This window comes from Nannospalax galili, unplaced genomic scaffold (genome assembly GCF_000622305.1).
Source record: "Nannospalax galili isolate Female #2095 unplaced genomic scaffold, S.galili_v1.0 scaffold911, whole genome shotgun sequence".
In the NCBI taxonomy this organism is placed as follows: domain Eukaryota; kingdom Metazoa; phylum Chordata; class Mammalia; order Rodentia; family Spalacidae; genus Nannospalax; species Nannospalax galili.
This window is the reverse complement of record NW_008329642.1, coordinates 915,851-929,971: the sequence shown is the minus strand read 5'-3', so window position 1 is coordinate 929,971 and position 14,121 is coordinate 915,851. Positions and strand designations below refer to the sequence as shown.

Here is a 14,121-nt window from a genome sequence, read left to right as displayed (position 1 = left end):
GTCAACTCTGAAAAATATGGAAAATGTCTTTGTCATAGACAGTATCATGTTTAGACAAAATTTATTTATGTAAAAATTACAGTCTCCTTAGTATGCAAATTTGCTTTTATCTCTAATAAATAACATATATACCAAAGAATTATTTTAAAATAAGTTTCTTTATGATATCATTGAATGTTTGATTTGTATATCAATTTTATATATCTTAATACCCAGGATCACATAAAAATTTCTTGGGCAGAAAGAGGCTGCCAATGAAAAAAGGTTAAGCCTTGTTGTAAATAACTCAGTTCATGCACAGCTATATGACCCAGTGCAATGAGTTGTAGAACATTTCTGTCCTTCTCTCCCTAAAACTTTGTCCAGCAGCAGTCAGTCCATTCTCCCCTCCCTATGGCCCCAGGTGTCTACCTACCATTCAGCTTGCTAGGCCACATCTGACTTCTTCCACTTAGAATGTTTTCAAAACTCAGCCATGCCCTAACCTCTATCACTAACTAGTTCTTTTGGAATACTATTCTGTTACCAGTTTTATTTATTCACCAATTATTTCCCTCATTTTTGCCTATAATACAACTTTTATGTAGATGCTTTCTTAGATAAATGGAATTACATCATAATATATAGTATAAGTGTTACACGGTGAATACATAAGAGAAAATCCTCTTGCTGGAGCACTGGCTAGGACCTGAGTTCAAGTCTCTGTACCCACAGCAGGTGTCTCACTGCCTGTATCTCCAGCTCCAAGGGATCTTCTATCTTCTTCTGGCCTCCTCAGGCACCTACACACATGTGGCATACATTCACAAAAACACATAAACAAAACTCTTGGAAACAAAAAACCCACATAATACTGCCATTATGAAAGGATATGTGGCATTTTATGCTCATGTAGAGTAGATGAGATTTCCCTTCATTGATAATGATGAGATCATGACGATGCTAGCTGAAACTTACTGGGTGTGGGCCTGGGCCATTGAGATGCCTCCGTAAGTAAAGGCCCTTGCCACCAAGCCCAGCGACCTTCATCTGATCTTGGGGACCCACATGGTGAAAGAGGAGAGCCACCTCTCACATCTGATTACATACATGTGCACACATTTAAAAAATGTGATAAATTATAAAAACATTACACATACATAAAACTTCCAAACTATGTCTTAGGATCTGCTCTGCACATTTAAGATCAAATAAGAATGTTTCCAGGGGCTGAAGAGATGGCTCAGTGGTTAAAAACACTGGTTGTTCCTGCAGAAGACCTGGGTTCGAATCCCAGAACCCACATGGAAGCTAACAACTGTCCATAACTCCAGTTCCAGGGGATCCGACAGCCTCTTCTGTCCTCCTCGGGCATTGCATGACAAGAGTGCACTTACATACATGCAGGGGAATACACATATACACATAAAATAAAAATAAGAAATTTAGCTGGGCATGGTGGCGCACGCCTTTAATCCCAGCACTCGGGAGGCAGAAGCAGGCAGATCTCTGAATTTAAGGCCAGCCTGGTCTACATAGTGAGTTCCAGGACAGCTGGGGCTACAGGGAGACCCTGTCTCAAAAAGGCCAATAATAATAGTAATAATAATAATAATAATAAATTTTAAAAAAAGAATGTTTCCTTGCTAAAGGGCTAATTTTTCTTCAGAGATAACTTTTGACAAATACAAGGATTTGAAATTTGCCACCTAAACCAGTTGATGAGTAAAAAGCAGTACACAGCTGAATGAGGAAACAAGCTAGAGATGGGTCACAGGAGTGCTAGATCTCAATGACATGTCGGTCAATGAAAGGTGGTGTCTGTGGTAAAAGCACTTTTGCCTGCATGTGTGTAAGTACACCCATGTTGTGCAGTGCCCGAGGAGATCAGAAGATGATGTTGGATCCCCTAGAACTGGAGTTACAGACGGTTGTTAGCCACCATGTGGGTACTGGGAACCAAACCTGGGTCTTCTGCAAGAGCAGTCAAAGCTTGTAACCTCCGAGCCATCTCTCTAGCCCCCAGCACTTTTAAATTACATGAGTACACAGCATACTTAGTGTTCTTACTATAAAGAAGCAGCACAGGGACTTGGTTGCTCTCTAGAGAAGGGATGAGGATGGATTTATTAGGCTCACTAAACAGGGGTGGCATAAACACTTCTCACTAGCACATGCCAAAGGATCTGTTCCACTGTAGCAGGCTCTTTGTCTTAGACTGTAACGTGGATAGAAAATTGGCTGGTGACCATTATCATGAGTACATTTCTATTGTGAAATTCACCTAATAATTAAAATTCTTCCCTGGGTGTTCAGTGAGGCTCCCCTACACCCTTGTGGCCCTAACTATTGGCTTCTGCTGCATTCTCAACCATTTTTGCAGTTCCCCTATTTACTTAGAGGAGAAGATGCTGCAGCAGTCCAGACAGGTGCGAGAAACTAGCAGTTTCGGTCTGTATAACTAAAAAGGAGGGAGGGTGCTGAGATGAGAACCCAATTTACAGAATAGATGAGTTGGGCTAGAGTAAATTTGCAAAGCCTGCTGTACATCTAGGTAAATATGTCAGTTAGACCATGGGATGTGTGAATTGAGGTTCAGGTTGGAAGTAAAAATACATAAATTAGGCTGGGCATGGTGGCACACGCCTTTAATCCCAGCACTTGGGAGGCAGAGGCAGACGAATCTCTGTGAGTTCAAGGCCAGCTGGGGCTACAGGGAGACCCTGTCTCAAAAAAAAGACCCCCCCCCAAAAAATATATATATAGGTTGACACAATACAGGACTTGGATGGGATCACCAAAGAAGTGAGCAGAGAAAAGAGCAAAGATCTGAGAGGAAATGAGGAAGAAGCACAGTGAAGCCTGAAGAGTAGGAGGCAGTGAGGTGGAAGGGATGGGGTTGGGAGTGCACTGCCCTGAAAGCAAGTGGTAGAGGAGCCATGGGCTTATCCCAGTGCTGCATGTGGGTAGGATCAGGGTTAGATTCTGCCTTAGACAGACAGCATGTAAAAGACATTCCGTGGTCTATTCCAGAAGTTTGTTTAATTGAGATGAAAATTCATTGAAATGGAAGTTAGAGCTTTCACCTCATCTCTTAAATGCATGTGGTTCTCCCTGTCTGATGTCCTCCACCATGTTATAGCAGAACAGAAAAGGTCCTTTCCAGATGCCAGCATGCCCTTGGACTTCTTATTTTTGTTTGCCTGATGTTTCTCGTAGCTTTTTAAAAGTGTGTGTGTGTCTGTGTCTGTGTGCGTGCGCGTGTGCCCGCAGGTGCATGGACTTCTGATTTTTGTTTAGCTGATTTTTTTTTTAGCTTTTTAAAAGTGTGTGTGTGTGTGTGTGTGTGTGTGTGTGTGTGTGCGTGCGTGCGCACGCGCATGTCCCCGCAAGTGCATACACGCCATAGCATGCACGTGCAGGTCAGAGGACAACTCTTGGAAGTTAGTTCTTTACCTTCCACTGTGGGTTCTGAGGGTCATACTCAAATTTTCAGGCCTGTGTGGCAAGCACTTTTATTCACTAAACCTAACCCTATTTTGTTAGTTTTTTTTTTTAAGTTTCATACATGTATTCAATGTATTACCATCATATTCACTTCCTGTTTCACCCTTCCAACTCTCCCTGACCCACCCCCACATTTCCTCCCTCCTTCCCTCAACTTCATGTCCCTTTTGAAAATTTTTGGACAAGATCTCACTATGTAGTCTAGGCTGTCCTTGAATGCACCATCCTCTTGCTTCAGCCTCTTGAGTGCTGAGGTTGTACACCTGCACCATCATTCCCAGCAATAAATTTTCTTAATAAAAACTTTAATGCATAAAAAATTCTGAGCAGATGTTTAACAGTAATCTCTGGATAGTGAAACTTTTAGTTGTATTCACTAGTTTTCTATAATATATTTAATTGCTTTTGCAATATAAGAATAAAAAAGAAAGGTAGTAAGCCATCTTACATCCACTTTTTGAGCTAAGGTCTTGCTATGTAGTTCAGGCTAGCCTCAAACTCAAGTTCCTTCTGCCTCAGTCTCCCCAGTACTGGGATTACAGGTGTGTACTACCATATCCTGACTATCCACAGCTCTTAATAGCCGAACAGTTTAACCTTTTTCCACTCAAGATCACTATTTGCCCAAGAAATTTTTATGCAATTCTGAGTACATAGATATGTATGATAGGCATACAAATCAACCATTTATTGTTAACAAATTAAGAAATGTATTTTAAAATCTTTGACCAGGTGTGGTGGTGCATGCTTTTAATCCGAGCACTCAGGAGGCAGAGACAGGCAGATCTCTGTGAGATGGAGGCCAGCCTGGTCTGCATAGCAAGTTCTTGGCCAGCTGGGGCTCAGGGAGACTTTGTCTCAAAAAAGACCAAAAAAACTCCTTGATGTACGGATTTAGTAAAGAGAAGCAAATTTGCATACTAATGAGATGGGTGTGCTTGTTTACTTTTACCTAAACAATTAAATCTTGGCTGCATATTTGGTACTACAAGACATGTATAGTGTCTTCAGTACTTTTCAGTGGATTATTGTCTTGATTTTATAACTGTCAGTGCCAAAAATATCATCTCATACATACATATGGTACACAGTGGCAGAAGGATGAGAGAACCATTTCAGAAGTCATTGGTATTCTGTCCTAATCCCAGGTCAAAATTCGCTTAACAATTTCTTTATGAATCTCAAGTCAGCTGCTACAGTCATTTTAAAAATCAAACTTCTTCCCTGGTCCAGTCCAACGCCATACAAATATATGTATTTTCATACTCAAGAATGGTGGTAGGAAAATGTTTAAAGTCTTTGTTTCCATGATAACACCAGTAGTTTCTGTGAGAACAGAAGAGTGCATGTGCAGTACGGATGTGCAGTTCATAGCATACCAAGGGGCTTTAGGCAGCTCTCATTGGCACCACATGGCGTGACAGTAGCACAGTGCAAAGTGCACATATGTGTTCAGAACCAAGACGGCAGTGGTAGTTGAGTATAATGTGGGTAAACACTGCCAGAAATGGCTCACACTTGCTGCTTGTTTGATTTTGAATTCATTTTTGGTCATTGTTATTTTTAGAAGCCTTTTACTATGAACTGATTTTTTTGCTACACACAGTTTAAGAAGCTGGGCTTTAGAGGACCTTTGCTGTGAATTAGAGAAATAGGTAGCTATAGGAAGGAGGGCAACTATTGTGTGTTTTAAGACTAAAACATCATAGATTTGTATATTGGCTAGGGAAACGCAGGAGGGAAGATGAGTTGCTAGAATGATGCACCTTAGGGGAAGTAAGGGGAAGGTAAAGTCTCAGGGTGTTAGTTCACTTCTTAACACAAGGATAAGGTGCACATAGGACAGAGTGACAGGACGTAGGAGTTAGGAGGTCTGGGATGAGCCTGGCCTATAGCCGAGGGACTGAGGAACTCCCCCTGGGTCTCCACCACCTCATCACATGAGAAAAGTTACCACCTCCAGCCCCAGCAGGCTCTTCACAGCACTGGGAATGCTTGTCTGAAACTAAAGCTCAGGCCTGCAAACTCTGTGGGGTTAGGAAATGGAGCAGCTTGTGGAAAGAGGCCTGCCTTCCACATACTGATTGATGCCTGTGCTGTCTCCTCCCCAGCCCTGGCCATGGGTCTCTGTGTCGCCATGATCGCCTTTGTCCGCCTGCCTAGCCTCAAGGTGTCGTGCCTGCTTCTCTCGGGACTTCTCATCTATGATGTCTTCTGGGTGAGTGTCCACTTCCCGGAAGCCACGCCTTCCTTGTGTTTAATTGAAGCAGTCCCTGCTGAAAGCTGTCTACTCCTAAATAACTAAACCCTGGTTTGCCAACCATCTCAGATGACTCCCTCTACTCCTGAGCTGCATGTGTTCACCATGGGCAAACATCTGCCTGCACCTTTGGTTGGTGGAGCTATGATATAGTAGGTCATACTCAGTGGGAAAGACAACAGGCAGACAAGGATTCCTGCACAGGAGCTTCCTGTTCCACTGGAAGAGAGTGTCTGTGGGTATGGAAATACATCAGAAACCTTCAGGCATTCATGAAAATCAAAGATTCTCTTCCTCCTCAAAGCATGCAAAGAGTATTGACACCATGGTATTCTGAGCTGTTATGAAAGCAAAGGGCTGATGACTGAATGCCCATTGCTTGTAGCTTTTGTTAAAGGCATCTCTCCACCTTGGCAGGTATTTTTCTCAGCATACATCTTCAATAGCAATGTCATGGTGAAGGTGGCCACACAGCCAGCTGACAATCCCCTTGACGTTCTATCCCGGAAGCTCCACCTGGGACCCAATGTTGGGCGTGATGTTCCCCGCCTGTCTCTGCCTGGAAAATTGGTCTTCCCAAGGTAGGACTGACCTGTGGGTCCTCATCCCACAGTGGTGAACACACTGCCTTCCTGTGCCTGTCTTTCCTGACTTGGGCATCTGTCTTCTGTAATCACCATTCTGATTCTAAACTGAAAAGGACTGAGCTATGGGGCTGGAGAGATGGCTCAGCAGTTAAGAGCACTGGCTGCTCTTACAGAGGACCTGGGTTCAATTCCAGCACCCACATGGCAGCTAATAACTGTCCATAACTCCAGTACCAGGGGATCCGCTGCCCTTTTCTGAACTCCACAGGCATTGCACGACGTGGGTGCACTTACATACATGCAGGCAATACACTCATATACAAAAAAATTTTTTTAAATATTTAAAAGAACAGGACTGAGCCATCATCTCCAGATCCATACAGATGAGGATCTGAGAATAGCAACTTGTTAATTAGCACACACAATAATGGGTTTATTACATCTCACACGTGCGTATCATGCACTTTGCTCATATTTGTTCCCTTCCTCCAAGCTGTCCTGTTTCTGTTTTCATGTCATGTACATTATGTGTGTGTGTGTGTGTGTGTGTGTGTGTGTGTGTGTGTGTGTCTAGATTCCATCTATTTTTCTACAGGTGACATTTCATTTTTTTAATGGCTGAATAAAGCTCCATTATATGTGTGTGTGTGTGTGTGTGTGTGTGTGTGTGTGTGTGTGTACACATTGCCTTCATTCATCTGTTGATGAACATCTAGGCTGCCCATCTCCTGACTGTTGTGTCTTGTGCTGCAGTGAACCGTAGGTTTGCAAGTATCTGTGTAGTATGCTGACATATAGTCATTCAGGCATATACCCAGGTGGTGTGGCGGGATAACATGGTAATTCTACTTTTAGCTTTTTGATGGAGCTCCTTACTGGTTTTCATAGTAGCTGGGCTAATTTGCATTCCTACCAGCAGTGTATAAGATTCCTTTAGCTTGGCATATTCTCCAGAGTTTGTGTATTTTCTTAATAGTAGCCATTTTGACTATGATGAGATGGAATCACAATGTAGTTTTGATTTGTATTTCTTTGGACATTTTTTCACATATTTATTTGCCATTTGTACCTCTGAGAATTTTCTGTTCAATTCATTTGCCTATTCACTGATTGATAATTTGGTTTTTAATTTAATTTTTAGTTTATATATATTCTAGCTATTAACACACACACACACACATACACACACACCATATCTGGCAAAGATTTTCTAGCCTTCTGTAGGCTCTCTTCACTCTTGTTTCCTTGTTCTTACTGTTTTTAAGATTTATTTTTCTTGAGGCTGGAGAGATGGCTCAGTGATTAAGAACACTGGCTGTTCTTGGAGAAGACCCACCCAGGTTCGAATCCCAGTACCCATATGACGTCTAACAACCATCCATAACTCCAGTTCTAGGAGATCTGACTCCCTCTTCTGTCCTCCAAGGAGGGACATTGCACACCACAAGTGTACTTACATACAAGCAAGGCAAAAAGATTTCTATTTTATGTGTATGAGTGTTTTGCCTACGTGTATGTGAATCGTGTACATGGCTTAATGCCAACAGAGACCACAAGAGAACGTCAGATCCCCTGGAACTGGAGTTACAGGTAATTGGAAACCACCACATGGATGCTGGGAACCAAACCCAGGCCCTCTGCAAGAACAGCAAGTGCTCTTAACTGCTGATCCATCTCTCCAGCCCCTTTGGGAGTTTTTTATGGAGCTCCAGTTGTCAATTCTTGCTATTTCACGAACTGTTGGAGTCATTTTAATAAATTCCTGCTTATGCCTATATCTTGAAGTATTTTTCTCCTTGGCAGTTTCAGAGCTTTAGAACTTTAAGGTTTTTGATTCATTTTAAATTGGGTTTTGTGTAGGCGATGGATAGGACCCAAGTTTCCTTGTTCTACGTGTGGATATCCAGTTTTCCAAGACCCATTTGTAGAAGCTCTCTTTTCTCTAGTGTGTGCCTTTGGCACCTTTTTCAGAAATCGAATGCATGGGGGGGTTGGAGGTTTTATCTCAGTGGTAGAGTTCTTGCCCAGCATGGTTAAAGCCCTAAATTCAATTCCAAGAACCATAGCACCCCCAGACACAGTCAGGTGTGTAAGTTGTCTGTGAAGAATGTTAACTAGAATTTTGGTGGCGAGTGCACTGACCAATCACTTTCAGTAATAGTAATACAGCTGTTTTCATGATGTTAATGGACATGGAAGGTCTTTCCATTTTCTAAAGTTTGCATCATAGAGGTCTTTCACTGTCCTTGATTAAGTTAATTTCTAGGGTTTTATTTTGTTTCATTTTTGTTTGTGGTACTGGGGATGACCCAAAGCTTCATATATGCTATGTAAGCACTTTGGGAGGAGGGTATTGTGACTGGGATTCTTCTCCTGATTCCTTTCTCAACATACTCATTATTGGTATATAGAAAAGCTACTGCTAGGGACTGGAGAGATAGCTGCTCAGTGATTAAGAGAGCATTCTGTTAATCCCAGCAGTCGGGAGGCAGAGGTAGGTGGATCTCTAAGAGTTCAAGGCCAGCCTGGTCTACACAGTGAGTTCCAGGCCAGCTGGGGCTACAGGGAGACCCTGTCTCAAAAAGATAGAGAACAAAAAAAAAAGCATTCTGACCTGAGGTTCAGCTCCCAGCACCCATGTTGGGCAGCTCAAAACTGCCTGTAACTCTGCTCCAGGGTAGCCAGTGCCTCTGACTTCTGCCAGTACCTGCACTCGTGTGCACATACCCACATACAAACACACGATTAAAAATAAAGATAAATATTTTTATTGTTTTTTTTTGTTTTTTTTCTCTTGGTCTTTTGTAGAGACAGGGTCTATTGTAGCCCCAGCTGGCCTGGAACTTGCTATGATGACCAGGCTGGTCTTGATCTCAGAGATCACCTGCCTCTGCCTCCAGAGTGCTGGGATTATAGGTGTGTGCCACCACACTCGGCTATAATTATTTTAAAAACAAAAGAAAAACTGCTGGATAGGCATGGTGTCACATGCCTTTTTTATACAGCACCCAGGAAATCTCTGTGAGTTTGAGGCCAGCCTCCCTTAAAAAAGTGGGTAGGGGGAGGAAAGAAGGCAAGCTACTGTCAGATCTAAGAGTGTTTTGGTGGAGTCGTCAAGGTCTTATAAGCATGTTGTCTATAAATAGGAAATTTTTGACTTCTCCCTTTCCAGTTTTAATTTCCTTTATTACTGCTTGCCTTATTGCTCTAAGAATTCAAGCACTATATTGAAAAATAATAGAGTAAGATGCCCTTGTCTCAGTCCCAATTTTAGAGATGCTTTTAGTTTTCCCCATTAGTATAATGTTTATTGGTTTGTTGTCTGTAGCTTTTATTATGTTGAAGTATCTTCCTTCTGTTCCTCCTTTCTCCATGACTTTCATCTTGAAGTGATACTGCAATTGGGGGATGCCTTCCTGGCTAGACATGGTAGTATAACACCTCCAATCTCAGCAGTTAAAACAATCATGAGTTTAGAGCCTGGAGAGGTGGCTCAGCAGTTAAGAACACTGGCAGTTCTTGCAGAAGACCCGGGTTCAAATCCCAGCACCGACATGGCAACTAACAACTGTCTGTAACTTTAGTTCTAGATCCGATGGCCTTTTCTGTCCTACATGGGCATTGTACAACATGGGTACACTTACATACTTGCAGGCAATACATGCATACACATAAAAATAAAAATATTTTTTAAAAAAAGAATCATGGGGCTGGAGAGATGGCTCAGTGGTTAAAAATACTGACTGTTCTTGCAGAAGACCTGGGTTCGAATCCCAGCACCCACATGGCAGCCAACAACTGTCTGTAACTCCAGTTTCAGGGGATCCGACAACCTCTTCTGTCCTCTGCAGGCATTGCATGACACGGGTGCACTTACCTACATGCAGGCAATACATGCATACACATAAAATTTAAAAATAATAATAAATAAAATATTTTTTAAAAAATAAAGAAAAAAGAATCATGAGTTCAAAGCCAGCCTAGGCTACAAGAATCCTGATCTCAAAAACAAAACAAGTGAGGCATGATGGGACATACCTTTAATCTCAGCACACAGGTGGCAGAGGCAGGTAGATCTCTAAGTTCAAGGCCACTTGATCCACATACTAAGTTCCAGACTAGCCAGGGCTACACTATGAGACCCTGTCTCAAAAAAACACAAAACACAGCAGCCTTTTGTGCATCTGTTGAAATGATTATGCAGTTTCTGTCCCTAAGAATATGTATGTGTTGTATCGTGTTTATTGTTTGTCAAACGTTCTGCATCCCTGGAATAAAACCAATTCAGTCATGGTAGATGATCTTTAAATTTGTTTTCAAATTCAATTTGCAGGTATTTAATTGAGAAAGATCCTTTCATCAGGAAGTTGGTCTGTAGTTGTGTTGTCTTCCTGAAGTCCTCATCTGGTTTTGGCATGAGGGTGATGCTGGCTTAATATGAATTTGGTCATGTTCCCTCTTTTCTGTGTTAATTCTTAAAGTCTGGTAGTATGTGGCAGTGAGCCTGTCTGGCACTTCTCTTTGTAGATCTGCTCAAGTTGTTTATACCCTCGATTTAATTTTGGTAGGTCATGTGTGTAGGAATTTATCCATTTCAACTAGATTTTCCAGTTTTTTGGAAAGTAAGTTTTTAGTGGATTCCTTATTCATCTTTGGATTTCATTGGAATCCATTGTAATATCCAACATTTGCATCTCCAGTTTGATTAGTGTGGGTCTTCTGTTTTGGTTTGACATCCAGGTTTGTTGATCTTTTCAAAGGATCAACCCCTTGGGTCTCCATTGCATTCATTCATTTCTTTGCTCTTTGAGTTGAGCTTATTCTTTTTCTAAGACCTTGAGGTCTTAGTAATTTTATGATTTTTGTAGCTATGATTTTTTACATTAGAACTGTCTTTGCTGTATCCAACAATTGACATATTCTGAGACTCAAATGAAAACAACTTTTCTCTGATTTCTTCAATGACCTACTCATTCAAGCTCCATGTCTTTGTATAGTGAATTAGTTTCCTCTTTGCCCCTATAACAAAATACTCAGAAGCACTTTGAGGGAGGAAAGGTTTATTCTGCTCGTGATTTAAGGAGATACAGTCCATCATAGCCAGGATGCATGCATGCGGACTGGGCTTTATCTCTGGTGGTGGGAGCTTGGGACATGGCTTGTTACATCATTGAGGCTCAGAACACAGAGTCTGCTGAAAGCAGGGGTGGATGACATATTCCTGATTGCCCACCCACCCCTAGTGACCCCTGCCTGCAGCTAGGCCTCCCCACCTAGAGGTTTCATACCTTACAAACAGTGCCACCAGCTGGGAACCAAATATTCAAACACATGAACCTATGGGGCTGTTCCTCATTCTAACCATGACAAAAGTTCTATAGCTTCTCTTGCTTATTGATTTTTAGTTTATTACCATGTAATCTGATAAGACACAAATTCATGGTTTTTTAAGACTTCCTTTATGGCCTGAAATGTGATGTTTTTTTAAAAGTTTCATGGGCCACTGAAAAGAATGTATATTCCATAGCTACTGGTGGAATATTCTGTAGACATCTGCTAAGTCCATCTGATTTTTAAGATTTTTCATTTACATGTGAGTTAGTGTATGTGAATGCCAGAAGAGGGCATCAGATTTCTGGAGGAAGAGTTACAGATAGTTGTCAGCTGCCTAATATGGGTGCTGGGAACCTAACTTGGGTCCTCTGCAAGAGAAAGAGATGCTCTCAACTGCTGAGCCCCAGATTTTTTTTAATTCTTTTTTTTAACTATTGTAATTATTCTATTTTTATTTAGTTATTATTCTTTTAATAAAAAATTGTATTTACTTAGATGCATTCAAAATGTCAACAAAACAGTTCTAAATTACTTTTGTATAAGCTGCATCAGAGACAACTGAAGATGTAAAAAACTACCGTTTCCATAACAACTAATTCGTGCACCAACAAGAACCTGCTTTAAATTCCAATGTCGATTTACAGTCCCCTTACTATACCAGGCAAGTTAGTGGCTGTTGAAAATGCCACCAGGATAGGGCTATCTAAAGAAAAGAGTCAGAGGACTGGAGAGATGACTCAGTATTTAAAAGCACTAGCTGCTCTTGCAGAGGACCTGAGTTCAATTCCCAGCACCTACATGACTGCTAACAATCATAACTCCAATTCCAGGGGATCCAACACCCTCTTCTCACCTCTGTGGGCACTGCATGACATAGGTGTACTTACATACATGCAGGCATAACATGCACATAAAATACAAATAATAAAGACACAGTCGGGAGTGTGTTAACTCTACAGAAAAAGACACTGAACAGTTTAAAAGCAAATCTTACACAGCTTTACATTTCAACTTTTCTTTAAAAGAAATGACTTCTGTACAAGGGCTTAAGTGCTTTATAAACAAGGAAAAAAACTGCTCTAGGACAAGCTTATCATTGTCACCTTCCTCTTCCTCCTCTTCTACTTTTTCTTGCTCTTTTCAGCCTTGACATCAGGGTTTGGGGTTTTGGGTTTTTTTTTAACTTTTACAAAAACTTCATTGATAATTTCATACATGATATAAGGATTAGATACAAGCTCCCAAATATTTTTGACATTTTTGGCGTTTGGAACAGAGTATGTTGTTAACAGGCCCAAGGACATTTTGACTTTTAGCCAAGAAACTGGCTACATTTCTTTGGGGTCTTTTTACCCTAACTGCCTAGCCAATTCCTACCTCCTATTTTTATCATGCCATCCTCTGAAGGGGTTACCCAAACTGCCAATAGGGAATAGGGACGCAGACCGCTCTGGCTTCTTCCATGCTGAACAGGAACGCAGGGTGAGGCAATTGGAGTACCCCTTCAGTGGGTTTATCTAAAAGACTCCCAAATTGCACAACTCTTGTCTCTAAGGAGAGAAGAAAGTCATTGAATCATGAATGGGAGATGTGAAGAAGTAAAGGCAAGAATAATTAGCATTACAAGTTCTGGACAGGGAACGAGAAAAAAGTCAGAACAGGGCAATTGTCAAATGTTCACATAATCCACTGGAGTTTCTTCACAAGGGCTTCCAAAAGCATCCCTCTATTGGGATCTTCCTCATTTTTCTTTTGTCTTCCAAAGCTGGACTCATTGGCTGGGAAGAGTGGCTGGATACTCACTCAGGTGAGGGTCTAGTGACTGTTTGGCACTCCTTTAATGAATGAGCACAACCATCAACAGGCCCAGTTGTGACTATGTTTAGCAATCAGGCTCACCCGAAGTCGTGATGATGGTAGTTATTTCATACAGAAGGGACCACTGTATAGCATCATCTTATTAAAAGGGCCTGGAATTTAAAAGGATTTGGTGCTAGGAGCCACATACAAGGGAGAACATACGTCATTTGTTTTTCCGAGTCTGTGTTATCACTTAGTATAACAGTTTCTAGATCCATTTACCTGTAGATTTCATGATTTCATCTTTCTTTACTGCTGAGTAAAACTCCACCATATAAATGAACCACATTTTCATTATCCACTTGTCAATTGAGGGACACTTAGGTTGCTTCCATCTTTCAGTGATTGTGAAAAGAGCAGCAACAAACATGGATGTACAAGTGACTCTGCAATAGGAGGAGTTCTTTGGGTATATGCCAAGGAGTGGTATAACTGGGTCAAATCGTAGGTCATTTGTAGTTTTTTAAGAGTTCTCCACACTGATTCCCATAGTGGTTGAAAAGTTTGCAGCCCCACCAACAGTGGATGAGTGTTCCCCTTTCCCCACATCCTCTCCAACATTTGGTATCATTTGTTCTCTTGATCTTAGCCAGT

The 14,121-nt window shown here is 41.5% G+C and overlaps 1 protein-coding gene across 1 annotated transcript in view; it reads left to right on the top strand.

The window, feature by feature from the left end:
• Positions 1–14,121, top strand: part of Sppl3 (signal peptide peptidase like 3) — a 143,174-nt gene that overhangs the window by 118,591 nt on the left and 10,462 nt on the right. The window contains exons 7-8 of the mRNA XM_008840682.3: positions 5,598–5,704; positions 6,164–6,327. Coding sequence (XP_008838904.1) covers positions 5,598–5,704; positions 6,164–6,327 — 271 coding nt within the window. The remainder of the gene's footprint in view (positions 1–5,597; positions 5,705–6,163; positions 6,328–14,121) is intronic.